This window comes from Haliotis rubra, unplaced genomic scaffold, assembly GCF_003918875.1.
Source record: "Haliotis rubra isolate DU_JTF1 unplaced genomic scaffold, ASM391887v1 Scf788, whole genome shotgun sequence".
Lineage (NCBI taxonomy): Eukaryota > Metazoa > Mollusca > Gastropoda > Lepetellida > Haliotidae > Haliotis > Haliotis rubra.
Genome location: NW_025767510.1, coordinates 297,382 through 310,881, shown reverse-complemented (window position 1 = coordinate 310,881; position 13,500 = coordinate 297,382). Strand labels below are relative to the sequence as shown.

Sequence of the window (13,500 nt, the reverse complement as noted above, 5' to 3'; positions counted from 1 at the left end):
AACCACTAGGCTACCCCACCGCCCCCGTTCAGTAAGAACTCGCTCACTGTAGTGCAGTAAGAGTATTTAGCAGCCTCGATCGTGATCTTTAGTGGTGTGCAAATATTTAGCAGCATCGTGTTCTATAGTTCAATGTAAGTATTTAGCAGCGTCGTCGTCTATTTTAAAGTAATTAAAGTAATTTAAGCTGGACTTGCCCTTGTCCTTACGGCTATATGAGTGGCCATACATTGTCAAGGTGAATATAATCACACTCCTATCTGCATTAACCTAGCTGCACCTTGAGCGACCTTTGAATTAGGTAATAAAGAAAGTTTCGGAATTCCTAGCAGTTATCAGCACGCCGCTTCATAGTAGTTACTGTAATGCTTGATACCATACCACCCCGTAGGCATTCCTACCATCGCCTGTGGTATAATAACCTATATTAATCACTCATAATTCCGTCCAATACTTATCCGACAGATAATTACCGTCACATGGTAAAAACTTGAGCCGGAGGGGCGTTAACTTCCTTATTAGGAAAGTTTACCGTCAGCTCACTGCTGATTGGTTCAAATGCGTCGTCTGCTAGCTATCTTGCGAGCTCATTTATTGATCTCGGTGATGTCACTGGGCGAAGACTGCAAGGATTGTCGTTGCGAGTAAAGACGGGAGCATTTGTTGAAAGAAGCCGGTGTCGTACCTGGGAAATTACCGAGTCTGTTGGAGAGCACGGCGACTTGTACCTATCAACCTCTAGACATCGCTCCCGTCTGTCGTCTGCCCGCTCTCACTTGGTGACCAGACGAAATATACGACTTCTCGCCTTGAAGCTCAAACACTCGTCTGTGTTGATATTCACAAACGAGCAGTATGTCGACCAAACTGGACAAAGATGACGTTAGGGCCGCCTATGAAGACGTGAGAGACGATGCATCAGCTACCCTTTGGTGAGTCAAACTCTGACAACCGCTTCGCCATATGTTCAAAAATGTCGTAATCCTTGTTCAACGATCAATCTGTAATCTGATCCTAATCTGCTTTATCAGCTTAAATCTTTCTTTTAACATTTGCTTGAAATATTTAGTTTGTTGCGTGTTGTTTTGTTAATCGATTTTTGCATCGTGTCTGTAAACTTGTTGTGGGTACCTGAATAAAGGCACACCCACCAACCTGATACTTTAGCGGTGTCTCATTAGTACAGGGGTGTTTTAGCAGGAGTTTTGACTTTTGCAGGGCTGTGTTCAAATATGAAGGGAATACTATTCAGAGGAGCGCTACTGGGGATGATTACGGAGAGTTTCAATCACAGTTCGGAGGTAGGCTACAATAATATGAATAAATACCGCATCTCATGTCATTATAATACAAGTATGTTGTCACAATGGTAACACAGTCAGAATAACTGTAATGCTGGTTTAATAAAGTGTATAATTGAGAATACAAATTTTCAAAGGTCGTTAACACCATATGCCACTATGCCTGTTATTACTCTGCATGACGTACAGATGCTAATTGTTTGCATACGTTATTCCATCGTTTACTTTGCATCATTTGCGTTGTGCTCTCGCTTATATGAATGACCATGACTTTTGCGTAGAGTATGCTATTCACTTTTCGTTTTATTTTTATTTTGTCATTGTATATTTTGTTTCTATTCGGTATTCGATGTATATTTATTTCAGATGATGAAAGGGCGTTTGGTTTTATTCGTATAACTACGGGCGACGAATTGAGCAAACGATCAAAATTTGCTCTTGTCACGTGGGCCGGTTCCCTTTTATCAGCATTAAAGCGAGCGAGGCTGAGCACGGACAAATCCCTTATAAAACAAGTCATCCAAGTATGTATTAATGAGACGTTTCACCAATGACTTTAACCCTTGTTATGACATTTCTTTACACAACTCACGACAAAACAAATTAAGAGCACGGCGTCTGCATCAGTCTGTGTGTATAAGGGCATCCCGTGCACTCGTTAACTTGCAAAAGTGCAGTGGACTTTCCACAAATTATCTCTCAGGTGTTCATGTGTTGAGACGTGTGTCACAGAAATTGACAGGTGAGTTATACACGGCACACAATATGAGGCTGGTGACACGGGACTGGTGCCTATAACCCCGGCCCGGTGCTGCATTGTATCTATGTATTTCACATATATGAACATTTAAATGCATTATGCATTTATCGTCCTCGAAGTTTACTATGGAATACAGGCCGATACTCTTTCACACCATGTATACTCTCCCAAAAAGAAACGCATATAGGAATTTCAACTGTATTTTTATGTTTATTTTGAAACATCTTGTAGGCTTTATGAGTCAATGAAATATAGCGAAATTGCACACTGGGAATGCAGACTTATCCGTCTTTGGCACCAGCTCGAGGAAAGTCAGTTTGAGTATCACATGGAGACGTGTGGTGGCGCTGAAGTCAGTACCTCGTGTGACCACCGTGGGCATCCAGAACTGCACGGCATCGCCTCGGCATCGAACGAATAAGTCTCAGTATCTCGTGTTGCCCAATCGCAGCCCACTCTGCCTGTAGTGCCTGTGCGAGTTGCTGAAGTGTCGGGCTGAGGGTTACGGCGTCGCACCCGTCTGTCCAGGGCATCCCACAGATGTTCGATCGGGTTTAAGTCCGGTGATCTTGAGGGCCAGGGGAGCACATTGATGTTGTGGTCCTGGAGGAAGTCTCTAGTGTGACGTGCTGTGTGGGGCCTGGCATTGTCCTGTTGAAACAACTCCCTCTTGCGATCAATGATTGGAAGGAGGTGTGGGCGTAGGATTTCGTCACAGTACCGTTGAGCTGTCAGGTTGCCCTGGATCATCACCAAATCACTTCTTCTACGGCAGGTGATCGCTCCCCACATCATAACACCGCCCCGGCCGAATCTGTCCACCTGGGGAACGCAAGCGTCGGCGAAACGTTCACGTCGACGTCTGTACACCCGCATTCTTCCATCGCGTCGTTCCAATAGAAATCGTGATTCATCACTGAACCAGATTCTACGCCAATTCGGTAGGTTCCAGGCCTGAACGTTGGTGCACCATTGAACTCGATGTCGACGATGTTGTTGTCGAAGCACAGGGCCAAAATAAGGTCTTCTGGCACGTAAACAAGCCTCTCTCAACCTGTTCCTGACGGTCTGTGCAGAAAGCCTCCTCAATCCGGGTATTTGTCGAGCGGTACTGGTCGCCGTAGCTGTTCGATGACGCAGGTGATGTACCCGGATGTAGCGATCCTGCGCCGCAGGGGTCGCTCGAGGTCGCCCACTTCGAGGGGCATCTGCTACCGCATTCTGCCGGCGATATCTCTCCCAGAGCCGTGAAATGGTGCTTTAGTGAACATTCATGCGTCGGGCAACTGCACGTTGAGACTGGCCAGCTTTAAGCAAACAAATGGCGATATGACAGTTGGCTTCACTTAGACGTGGCATTTTGCGTTCGTCAACAATATTCCAAATACAGTGAATAATCGACAGACAGCGATCAACCTTTTATACCCATCATTGAGACTATCCCCAACTTTCACGTGCATTGCATGTGAATTGTGTATTCTGTGACACTACACGCCGAAATTGAAAATCATGCTGTTAAATACGGGTATTTTACGGATGGTGCGTTTTGTTGTGATGTTTCAAAACATAAACACCATAGGACTCATAAACAGAGCAAAACCTTTTGTAAAATGAATCACGTTTTAATTCATTGCTTACATGAAATTGCTGTCTTCATGATGCGTTTCTTTTTTGGGAGAGTATATATTTCAAACCACGGCGTTCTTTATGTAACGTATAAACATATCTTGTTTCTTTTTTCCTATGTTGCATGACGATATAACGTATACTGCGATACCGCTTTGACGTTTCCATAGTAACACGCGGGCATATCAGTGAATTTCCACCCCAGCTTTCTCCTATCCTCTCCAGGGCATCCTACCCTACGTATCCTACCTTTCTTATATTAGGCTTTCATTTGGACGTTCTTATGTGACACGGGTGTTGGGGTAGCCGAGTGGTTAAAGCGTTCGCTGGTCACGCCGAAGACCCGGCTTCGATTCCCACATGGGTACAATATGTGAATCCCATTTCTAGTGTCCCCCGCCGTAATATTGCTGGAATATTGCTAAAAGCGGCGTAAAACTAAACTCACTCATTCAAGAAGACACAGGGATAGATCGCCTCCTCATTTCAGTGTTCTAACATGGATATATTCGATCCTCATTTTGACTTTCGTATCTTCCAGTTCTTGGCGTATATGTATAGCATATGTACTCCCCATGCCTTCATTCTCGCTGACGTATCCTGTGTCACCTACTGATAAATCCGTACTCCAAATGCCTTCATTTCTCCCTGACGTATGCTGTGTCACATCCGTACTCCCCATACTTTCATTCTCGCTGACGTATGCTTTGTCACATACTGTCACATCCGTACTCCCAATACTTTCATTCTCGCTGACGTATCCTGTATCACATACTGATAAATCCGTACTCCACAATGCCTTCATTTTCCCTGACGTATGCTGTGTCACATCCGTACTCCCCATACTTTCATTCTCTCTGACGTATGCCTTCATTTCTCGCTGACGTATCCTGTGTCACATACTGATAAATCCGTACTCCAAAATGCCTTCATTTTCCCTGACGTATGCTGTGTCACATCCGTACTCCCCATACTTTCATTCTCGCTGACGTATGCTTTGTCACATACTGTCACATACCAATACTCACATTCTCGCTGACGTATTCCCAATCACCTACTGATAAATCCTCCTGAATGTATTCATTTCTCCTGACGTATGCTGTCACATCCGTACTCCCCATACCTTCATTCTTGACATATCTCCTGACACATCCATACTCTTCCTTCATTCTCCCTATCGTATGCTGTGTCACATACTGTCACATCCGTATTCTGTATCACTCCTGTCAATACCTTCCTTCATTCTCCCTGACGTATTCTGTATCACATACTGTCACATCCGTACTCCCAATATGCTTTTCATTCTCCTGACGTATTACTGTATTCACATATGCTGTCACATCCATAAATCCATCCCAATACCTTCATTCTCCCACATATTCTGTATGTCACATCTACATGGCCTTCATTCTCCCAGATATGCTCTGTTCAGACTTTTCAGATAGCCAACGTTGGCAATGGTTTTGCCAACATTGCCAACGTTGGGCCAACGTCCGAATGCTATCTGGGATTCTGTGTCACACACGGATGCATCCCACACCCCATGCCTTCATTCTCCCCGAGTCTTCTGCTTGATATACAGTCCATCATCCCGACAATTCCATGCCTAACCAACCATTGACATTTGCTATGCACCACGTATACCTACGCTATACCCACGCATTGATGCGTGTCATACACGTGTCTTTAGATTGATATAGAATTGAATATATTTTGGGTAGACTTTTTGTATTGAACACTGAGTTCACAATTTCATAAAATATGTTAACGATCCCTAACATAATTGATGTGATGAAATAATCCAGCAGAATACTGAATGTTAAAGAACTCTGTATGAGATGTGGCTTTGCATGGTCACTTGTACGTAGTATTTTTAAAAGGTCATTCAGGTTAGAGGGCCTTTGCCCTGCTGTCGTTGGGACGTTGTCCATGTGTCACGTGAGACCTAATGTATATCATATCTATAACACAATAGGGTATCACGTGACAGTCGATAGAGTCCGAGGTATAAATGATGTAGTCCATTACAACAGATACGGGTCAATAGTTCACTGACAGTACATGAGACTGCACGTGGTTACATTTCACAGAGCATTTCAAAGTCAAATACACTGAAGTTGCCACAGTGTGCCTTGATTAAAACAGGGTCCCACATTTTAGGCCGTTATCGCGGGAGATAAATACAGATTATTTCGTTTATGTTACATACAAACAGGGTCGATGATGTAGGAAACTTGTCAGGCCAATCTGATATGTCTACACACTTATTGTTGAAACACCTTGAAAGTTAATTAACAATCAATATATGAGTCGGTTATATCTTTGATCTCACGGAATTTTTCCAGGATAATTGTCAGGCTCATTTAATGTGTAGTGCAAATCCCTTGTCGATTCTCTATGTTTTTTTAACCTGGTAACCCCGCGCCTTAAGGACAGTACTGTAACCTACGTGTATAAAGAGTGAGTGAGTGAGTTTAGTTTTTCGCCGCTTTTATCAACATTCCAGTAATATGACGGTGGATGACACCATAAATGGGCTTCACACATTGTACCCATGTGGGGAATCGAACCCAGGTCTTCGGCGTGACGAGCGAACGCTTTAACCACTGGGCTACCCCACCGTCCCCGTATATCAGGAACTGACGGATATATAACGAACTGTTTTTGCGGGTCTTTGCTGCATATGATGTTTATTGTTGACAACAGTAATGAACTAAAATTGGTGGTCCCTTTTAGTTTGTTATAACGGTAGTTCATTGCATGTCAATTTATTCCGGGTCTAAATGCTTATCCGCCTGGACAATATAGAAGTTAAATATAGGAGACTCTTTATGGAGGGGCGGTGGGTAGCCTAGTGGTTAAAGCGTTCGCTCGTCATGCTGGACTCTTTATGGTGGGGCGGTGGGGTAGCCTAGTGGTTAAAGCGTTCGCTCGTCATGCTGAAGAGTGAAGACCTGGGTTCGATTCCTCACATGGATACAATGTTTGAAGCCCATTTCTGGTGTCCCCGCCGTGATGTTGCTGGATTATTACTAAAAGCGGCGTAAAACTAAACTCATTCACTTTATGGAACTGACAACGTTCATACTGCATGTGCTATGGCGACATACGTGACGTTGATTATGACTACGTGATTATAACATGCTAGGGGTTTGGGTACGGTTCGCGGTTGGAAGTGATAACATGGAATCAATAGATTGCGGTATACACTAGTTTGCACTATACGTGTAAGAATAACGATGCGCCTGGTCAACACATAGTGGTAGTGGTTGTGTTGGTTTTCCTGGTGCACCTAGAGTGCCCAAAAGAGGCCACGGGTTGGACGCTGTTCGTTGTCTTCTCTGGACCATGCAGGCTTTAGATGGTAGCCATGATCACCTGGCATGGATTAAGTTAAAGATATGAACATCAGTAATTAATGAGTGGCATAGATGCACAGCTCATTAAGGATGGCTAACAGTCAAGGTACAGTGGGGATTTACAGTGGGATTAATGTCATATAAATAAATAATGGCTGTTAAGTGATGAAGACATATACCTGTCGTGCCCACTTGGTGATTAGCCTTTGGAATTTAATGTTCACTGGAACATTGCTTTTCCTGAATCGGTCGCTATGAGGAAATATTTGGAGGTTGTCTGTCTGTCGGTCTGTCCAGAGATATTTCTGCGTAAGAAATGGCACGGGAAAAGATACCTATGGTTGTCGTTAAAACTGAATTAGTTGCAATGGATTTGAAACCTCCATGGTCGCACCTATTAAACGTAGATTTCTACCAGTGTATAAAGGGTTGGGAGTAGATCTTTACGTGTTCCCCTGTCACACTGAAGAGAAGGGTTCGATTCCTCACACGACCTTTACGCAGACCGGCGTCAACCAGTCGTGTTGTTGACGTCTGACGCGGCGCAATTAACAATAATCGATCTGTTAAACGCGATGAGCTACTCTACACTGCAGATCTAAGCCTACTGTTTACCAGATACAGATCAGGTTTCCTGGTTACGGCAGTGTTGAAGTATGGGGAAATACTAACGCCGTGTATTGTAGTTCATGACAAAGTGTTAGCAGTTTAACCAAAGCATTGTGAAAATAGATCTTTGTTTAGAATGAGGAAGATCATAAACAAATGCGTTAACGTGTTCTTTGTTTCCGCCTATCGATTTGGCTTTAAAACCAAATATGAATAATGATTCTTATTTTGGAATGTTTATGCATAAACTTTTCCTGGGGCGGTGAAGGTAGCCTTGTGGTTAAAGCGTTCGCTCGTCCCGCCGAAGACCCGGGTTCGATTCAATGTGTGGAGCCCATTTCTGGTGTCCCCCCAGGTGATATTGCTGGAATATTGCAAAAAGCGGCGTAAAATACTACTCAGTCACTCACTCACTCTGGACGTCCTTCCTGCTTGAAGCTAATAGGTCATGACGTAACTGACTAGTACTAGTACTACCCTTAATACTAGTATTAAACTCAATCACTTATGTATTTATCAACATCCCATTGCACCATGAGCATGTATTCGTGGATGGACGTTAGCGCCTGTAAGAAATAACCGTTATTAGTTTTATCATTATATCATTGCAGAACTTTGCCGTGGAAATCATGACCTCTGAACAGGACGAAATCAGAATAGAGTACATCACGGATGAAGTGAAGAAAGCAGGCGGAGCCAACTATGGAACTGGTCAATGATGACAAAGAACTTAGTGCAGTTGAACAGTTCTGACTATGTTAAATGTGAATCGCAATGGTTGAAACTGTGGATTATGAGTAGAGATCTTTAAAGACTGGAATAGTGCGGTGTCTTTGACAACTGTCCCGTGTGTCTGGGGATTATTGGAACATATGTTCTGTGGCAGCAGGATGGAGAATTGGGGGACAGATTTTGAAGAGGCCGCATCTGGATCCACCTCTCCACATCTCAAACTCCCAACGTTCAGTCATTTTCTCTTAAATATTTTTAGTAATATATTCCGTACAAACTAAATATACTTAATGTTGTATTGTAAACCCAGATTAACTTGTAGACTTAATTTTCGTATACAGTTTGTTACTTTTTCAAGTGTAACCATGGAGAAACAGGATTACCACCTCCGTGCAATTAAGAGCTGACTCAGCAATGCAATGTATACACGAAGACCACCTATGCAATGACTTCATGCAGTCACATCATGTGTTCAACCATTGACAGGAGAATCCAGAAAGCTGATCAAACTGCGACTTCTTACAACCGCTATGGTATTGATTCAAACAGATTTCATGCATACACCATCAGCTATATTATATATGGCCTCAAACATCTGCCTTACTGTGTATGCATGACAAATGGTAAAAGTCTTTATTTCTAAAGTATGTCATGTCATTTGGGGGCACGAAGGGCTTGTCTTAAGTGCGACAACTGTCTGTGCTGAGTTATCCCAGGTAGACACTGTCTGTGTTGAGTTATCCCAGGTAGACACTGTCTGTGCTGAGTTATCCCAGGTAGACACAGTGCTGAGTTATCCCAGGTAGACACTGTCTGTGCTGAGTTATCCCCGGTAGACACTGTCTGTGCTGAGTTATCCCCGGTAGACACTGTCTGTGCTGAGTTATCCCAGGTAGACACTGTCTGTGTTGAGTTATCCCAGGTAGACACCGTCTGTGTTGAGTTATCCCAGGTAGACACTGTCTGTGCTGAGTTATCCCAGGTAGACGTGTCTTAAACCTATGATCGTGGGTTTGAAGCCAAGTCCCCCCCCCCCCCCGATTGTTGGCGCTGGGTATGTCAGCACTATAAGGGTGATCGTGGTGTTACCAGAGGGATAACCGTCTGATATCTGCATCACTTCAGCTTTTGTCCCTGAGGCTAACAGCTGCGCGTCAAAGCAACCTTAAACCCCAACCCACTCACTCACCATATCTGATCCCACATGGGTAGGCCTACAATGTGTGAAGCCCATTTCTGCTGTCACTTCTCTTTCTCCTCAACCCCCCTGATATGGTTGGAATACTTACAAAAGCGGCGTAAAACCCAACTCACTCACTCACTTTATCTGATTAATCTACACCTTAACAGTAATGTGCACAGACTTAAAACGCCATCTGTCAACGTTTACTAAATTGAAGTGTCGACTCTCAGCAATTTCCTCATCACAGCTATTGACTCACTCCATTGTCCTCACTCTGTAGCCTCCACAAGAATGTGTAGCCGTGTGGTGCCCTACTATTTGTTTTAGGTTCCATGTATGTACAGAAGATAAGCTAAAACTGTTGGGCTCACGGTATGTCAGGAATGAACAGTCCATACGAACAAAATCAAAATGTTCTGTGAAGATGAAAGAACAACACTTCTGTTAATCTGTAGTTGGTGCGGTATTATAAGATGTCAAAGATTTATTCCATAATGATAAATTCCCCTTGAAATTCACGGAGTCGAAATTCAACCCTGGGCGACAGGAAGAAAGCAGTGATTGTCTTCAAGGGGGGCAGTTCCGATACGCAGTCGTAGTCTTATCTAAGATTCTCAGCTTCTGACTCAAGGTCAAGGTCGATATGCATTGCCTGTATTCTATTACGATATTCTGCTGTGTGCAATTCGCAAATATTATGAACTAACATTTATATATATGGTTTTACCCATGTTATGTTTCTATTTATTGTTGTCCTCTAAAACCAAAACCATTTAACCAGATTTAGGATTTCAACACCTTTCTGCAACAGTTGTTAAGAATGTCGGGGATGTTTGGATGTTAATATCAAAGCGAAACTCTGAATTCATATTTCATCGATTTATCACGCGCAGTTTCATTAATTCACCATCTTGCCTTATAACATATGCAGCTCTCAATGTGTCCAACAGCAGGACGAACAATCAAAATGGCAAAACAAAACCACATTAATGTGGCGGGGAACATATTTCAGAGCTACCATTTCAAAAAGGCCCTGTGTGTACGGTGTTGTATGAACAACGGTAATTGATATGTGTTCCTTTATGTAAGTTTCACCAGTTTGATTATTTCTTTCCAAACGTAACATAAAGTTTAGAACAAAAATGACCATGTACGAATTTAGTGATACAGTTGTATAGCTATGTCTGTTTCTGCCATTGTCCAATCTGTAAACATGAAGCAGGCAGTGATTGTTGAATGATGTATTTGCTTTTCATTCGTTGTCTCAAAGACACACGGAAAATGCAAATGTATTGTACCCATTGGGACAATGACTGAGAACGAGAATATGTGTTTGGGCCTCAGTGTGTGATACAGGGTTATATATCAGACTCTACAGCTCACTGTTGTATTTTACGAAATAAATTATTTTTACAAGTTTATGATGTCTCACGCGTCTTTATTTTTATGATTATATTTAATCAGGCGTGGTAATGAATTAAGATGGAACATTATTCTTCTGTACGAATGACTTGGCCCCGGTGACCTATAGGTCTGTTCCGCCGAGTTGCGGCCTTCACCCGAGTCAGGATCTGCAGCTTGTGTGTTCGAATCCTAGGTGTGTCAGCATCATGCCTGTGCTTATTTCATCAAAGGGGCTGTGGGGTAGCCTAGAGGTTAAAGCGTCCGCTCGTCACGCTGAAGATCCGGGTTCGATTGCCCACAAGGGTACAATGTGTGAAACCCATTTCTGAAGTCCCCCGCCGTGATATTGCTTGAATATTGCTCAAAGCCGCGTAAAACCATACTCACTCACTCATCGAAGTGATCGCAATTGTTTGATGGCTTTTCTAGAAGTTGGTGGGTAAATAACGAAGCATACAACTTTATGGATATCATTGGCGGATCCAGAGGAGGGGGGGGGGACAACACCCCCCTCTCTCCCACCTCCCTTGAAAATCACTTAAGACCACATTGAAGATTTTTTTTTGCGTCGGCGGAACCAATGGGGGTTTCAAAATTCCTGGATCCGCCCATGGACCATGGATATCAAGTTCTTGTTCACTGCATTGAGAGACGTTCCGATGTAGATTCCCATTTTTCAGCGGAGTAAGAAGCTACAACGAAGCACTACACAATAAGTCGTTATCCATAAAAGGTGTATGATTCGTTATCAGGATAACACTCCCCGTTATAACGCGGCAGATCCCTAATGCACGTATACATTTATTTTGCATGATCTGAATGTAATTTACATGATCTGAATCCGATGTAATCTGGTGCACTGGTGGATCCAGAGTGGGTGTGTCGCAATTTTTATAAGTCCTAGGCTCATCACTGGGTGGGAAGTTGATGGGGAACACTGATAGACCCGATGTAAGGGATTATCATTATTTGAACCCGGTAATACCTTACCTAGTTCAACCCTATACTAGTGACACATATATAGTATCAATGGAAGAATTCAAAGGTCGCGGAATGAATGACAGGCATTATCAGGAGTACAAGGAAGTTGAAATCAAACAAAGTTCGTGTTCGTATCTGCATAACTGATATCTACTGTCGTACATACACAGTATGCCCATATACAGATGATCTATACTGGACAAAAATAGTGAGGGGTATATGTAATTTTTGAATCTATTTATTCATTGACTGACTGACTGACTGAGTTTGGTTTAACGCCGCTATTAGCAATATTCCAGCAACATCACGGTGGAAATTGGCTTCACACATTGTACACATGTGGGGATTCGAACCCGGGTCTTCGGCGTGACGAGACAACGCTTTAACCATGAGGCTACCCCACCGCCCCTATTCAATGACACACTGATAAAATATCAATAATAAAAATACCAATATCCCTAACCTATTTTTTCCAGTATATATTTAAGTTAGTTCTTCTATATTTGTGTGCGTGAGCGTGAGCGTGTGCGTGTGCGTGTGCGTGTGCGTGTAGTGATGGTGAAACCAACAAGCAGGGTTGGCGCTGACAACCCTAGAAACACAATAAGGGCAAACCGGAAATAAACCCTAATTGAAACCTTATTGGTTTTACGTGCCCAATGGCCTTAAAACTGCACAGCGAATTGCGTAGTATGTATGTTATGTATTAAACATCAACATGACATTATAAATGATCAGTGTTTTAGCACATACATTCACTGACAAAACCCAGATCTTGTAACAGGAGACAGACAAGCCTACAACCGAGGTGAAGGAACAACTCAATTAACAATGTCAATATCGGGTGTGACCATCTTTGGTGTTGATACAGGCCATGCAGCGGCGGCGCATTGAAGCCATCGGATGCTTGAAAACAGACAGGGAGATGTTCTAAATTTCAACTAAACATTGGTACAACTGCACTACAGCTGGTTCTGGTTCTATCTCTCTATGGAGAGAAGTCTGAAACAGCCCGCCTTGGCAGTACAGGAATGTTGTGCCTCCTCAAAATGTCTTTTACTACACACCCGTGAAGATTCGGGTTAGAATTGATCTTCAGCAACCCACGTTAGTCGTAAGAGGCGATTAACGGGATCGGATGGTCAGACTCGCCGACCTGTCTGACACATGTCATCGCATCCCAATTGCGTAGATCGATGTTCATGCTGCTGGTCACTGGATTGTCTGGTCCAGACTCGATTATGTACAGACCGCCGCCATATAGCTGGAATATTGGGGAGTGCTGCGTTAAACAACTAACAAAACAAATCTTTTACAACACGTGCAACATGAGGATGGATCATGGCTATATTTCTTGCTGCAACTAGACCCCAGTCTCTGCATTTGTACAACGGGTAGAACATGACCTCGAACGATGTTGTTAACGTTAGCTGGTGAGGTGAAATTGGGTTTAACGTCGTGCTTGAGAACATTCCTTTCGCTCATATGACGACGACGTGCATGCGTGTGGATGTGCGGCTGATTGTTCTAGCCCAGACTGAAGCT

At 43.2% G+C, this 13,500-nt stretch overlaps 1 protein-coding gene across 2 annotated transcripts; it reads left to right on the top strand.

The window, feature by feature from the left end:
- Positions 1-586: 586 nt before the first annotated feature.
- LOC124261077 (coactosin-like protein) lies at positions 587-10,991 on the top strand. 2 transcript variants are annotated; one of them, XR_006894251.1, is made up of 5 exons: positions 587-932; positions 1,219-1,301; positions 1,668-1,825; positions 8,267-9,189; positions 9,370-10,991. XR_006894251.1 is itself a non-coding variant. In XM_046695397.1 (4 exons), the coding sequence occupies exons 1-4, from the start codon at positions 856-858 to the stop codon at positions 8,372-8,374; spliced, it is 426 nt and encodes a 141-aa protein (XP_046551353.1). In that variant the 5' UTR covers positions 587-855; the 3' UTR covers positions 8,375-10,991. The 2 variants fall into 2 exon arrangements, 1 of the variants encoding a protein (XP_046551353.1); XM_046695397.1 differs by having other exon boundaries at positions 8,267-10,991.
- Positions 10,992-13,500: the final 2,509 nt, after the last annotated feature.

Bases quoted from the DNA above. Each gene is read 5' to 3' on its own strand.
- LOC124261077 (XM_046695397.1), top strand. From the start codon at position 856: ATGTCGACCAAACTGGACAAAGATGACGTTAGGGCCGCCTATGAAGAC. The intron at 933-1,218 runs GTGAGTCAAACT...TGACTTTTGCAG, and splicing joins GATGCATCAGCTACCCTTTG to GGCTGTGTTCAAATATGAAG. The intron at 1,826-8,266 runs GTATGTATTAAT...ATATCATTGCAG, and splicing joins TTATAAAACAAGTCATCCAA to AACTTTGCCGTGGAAATCAT.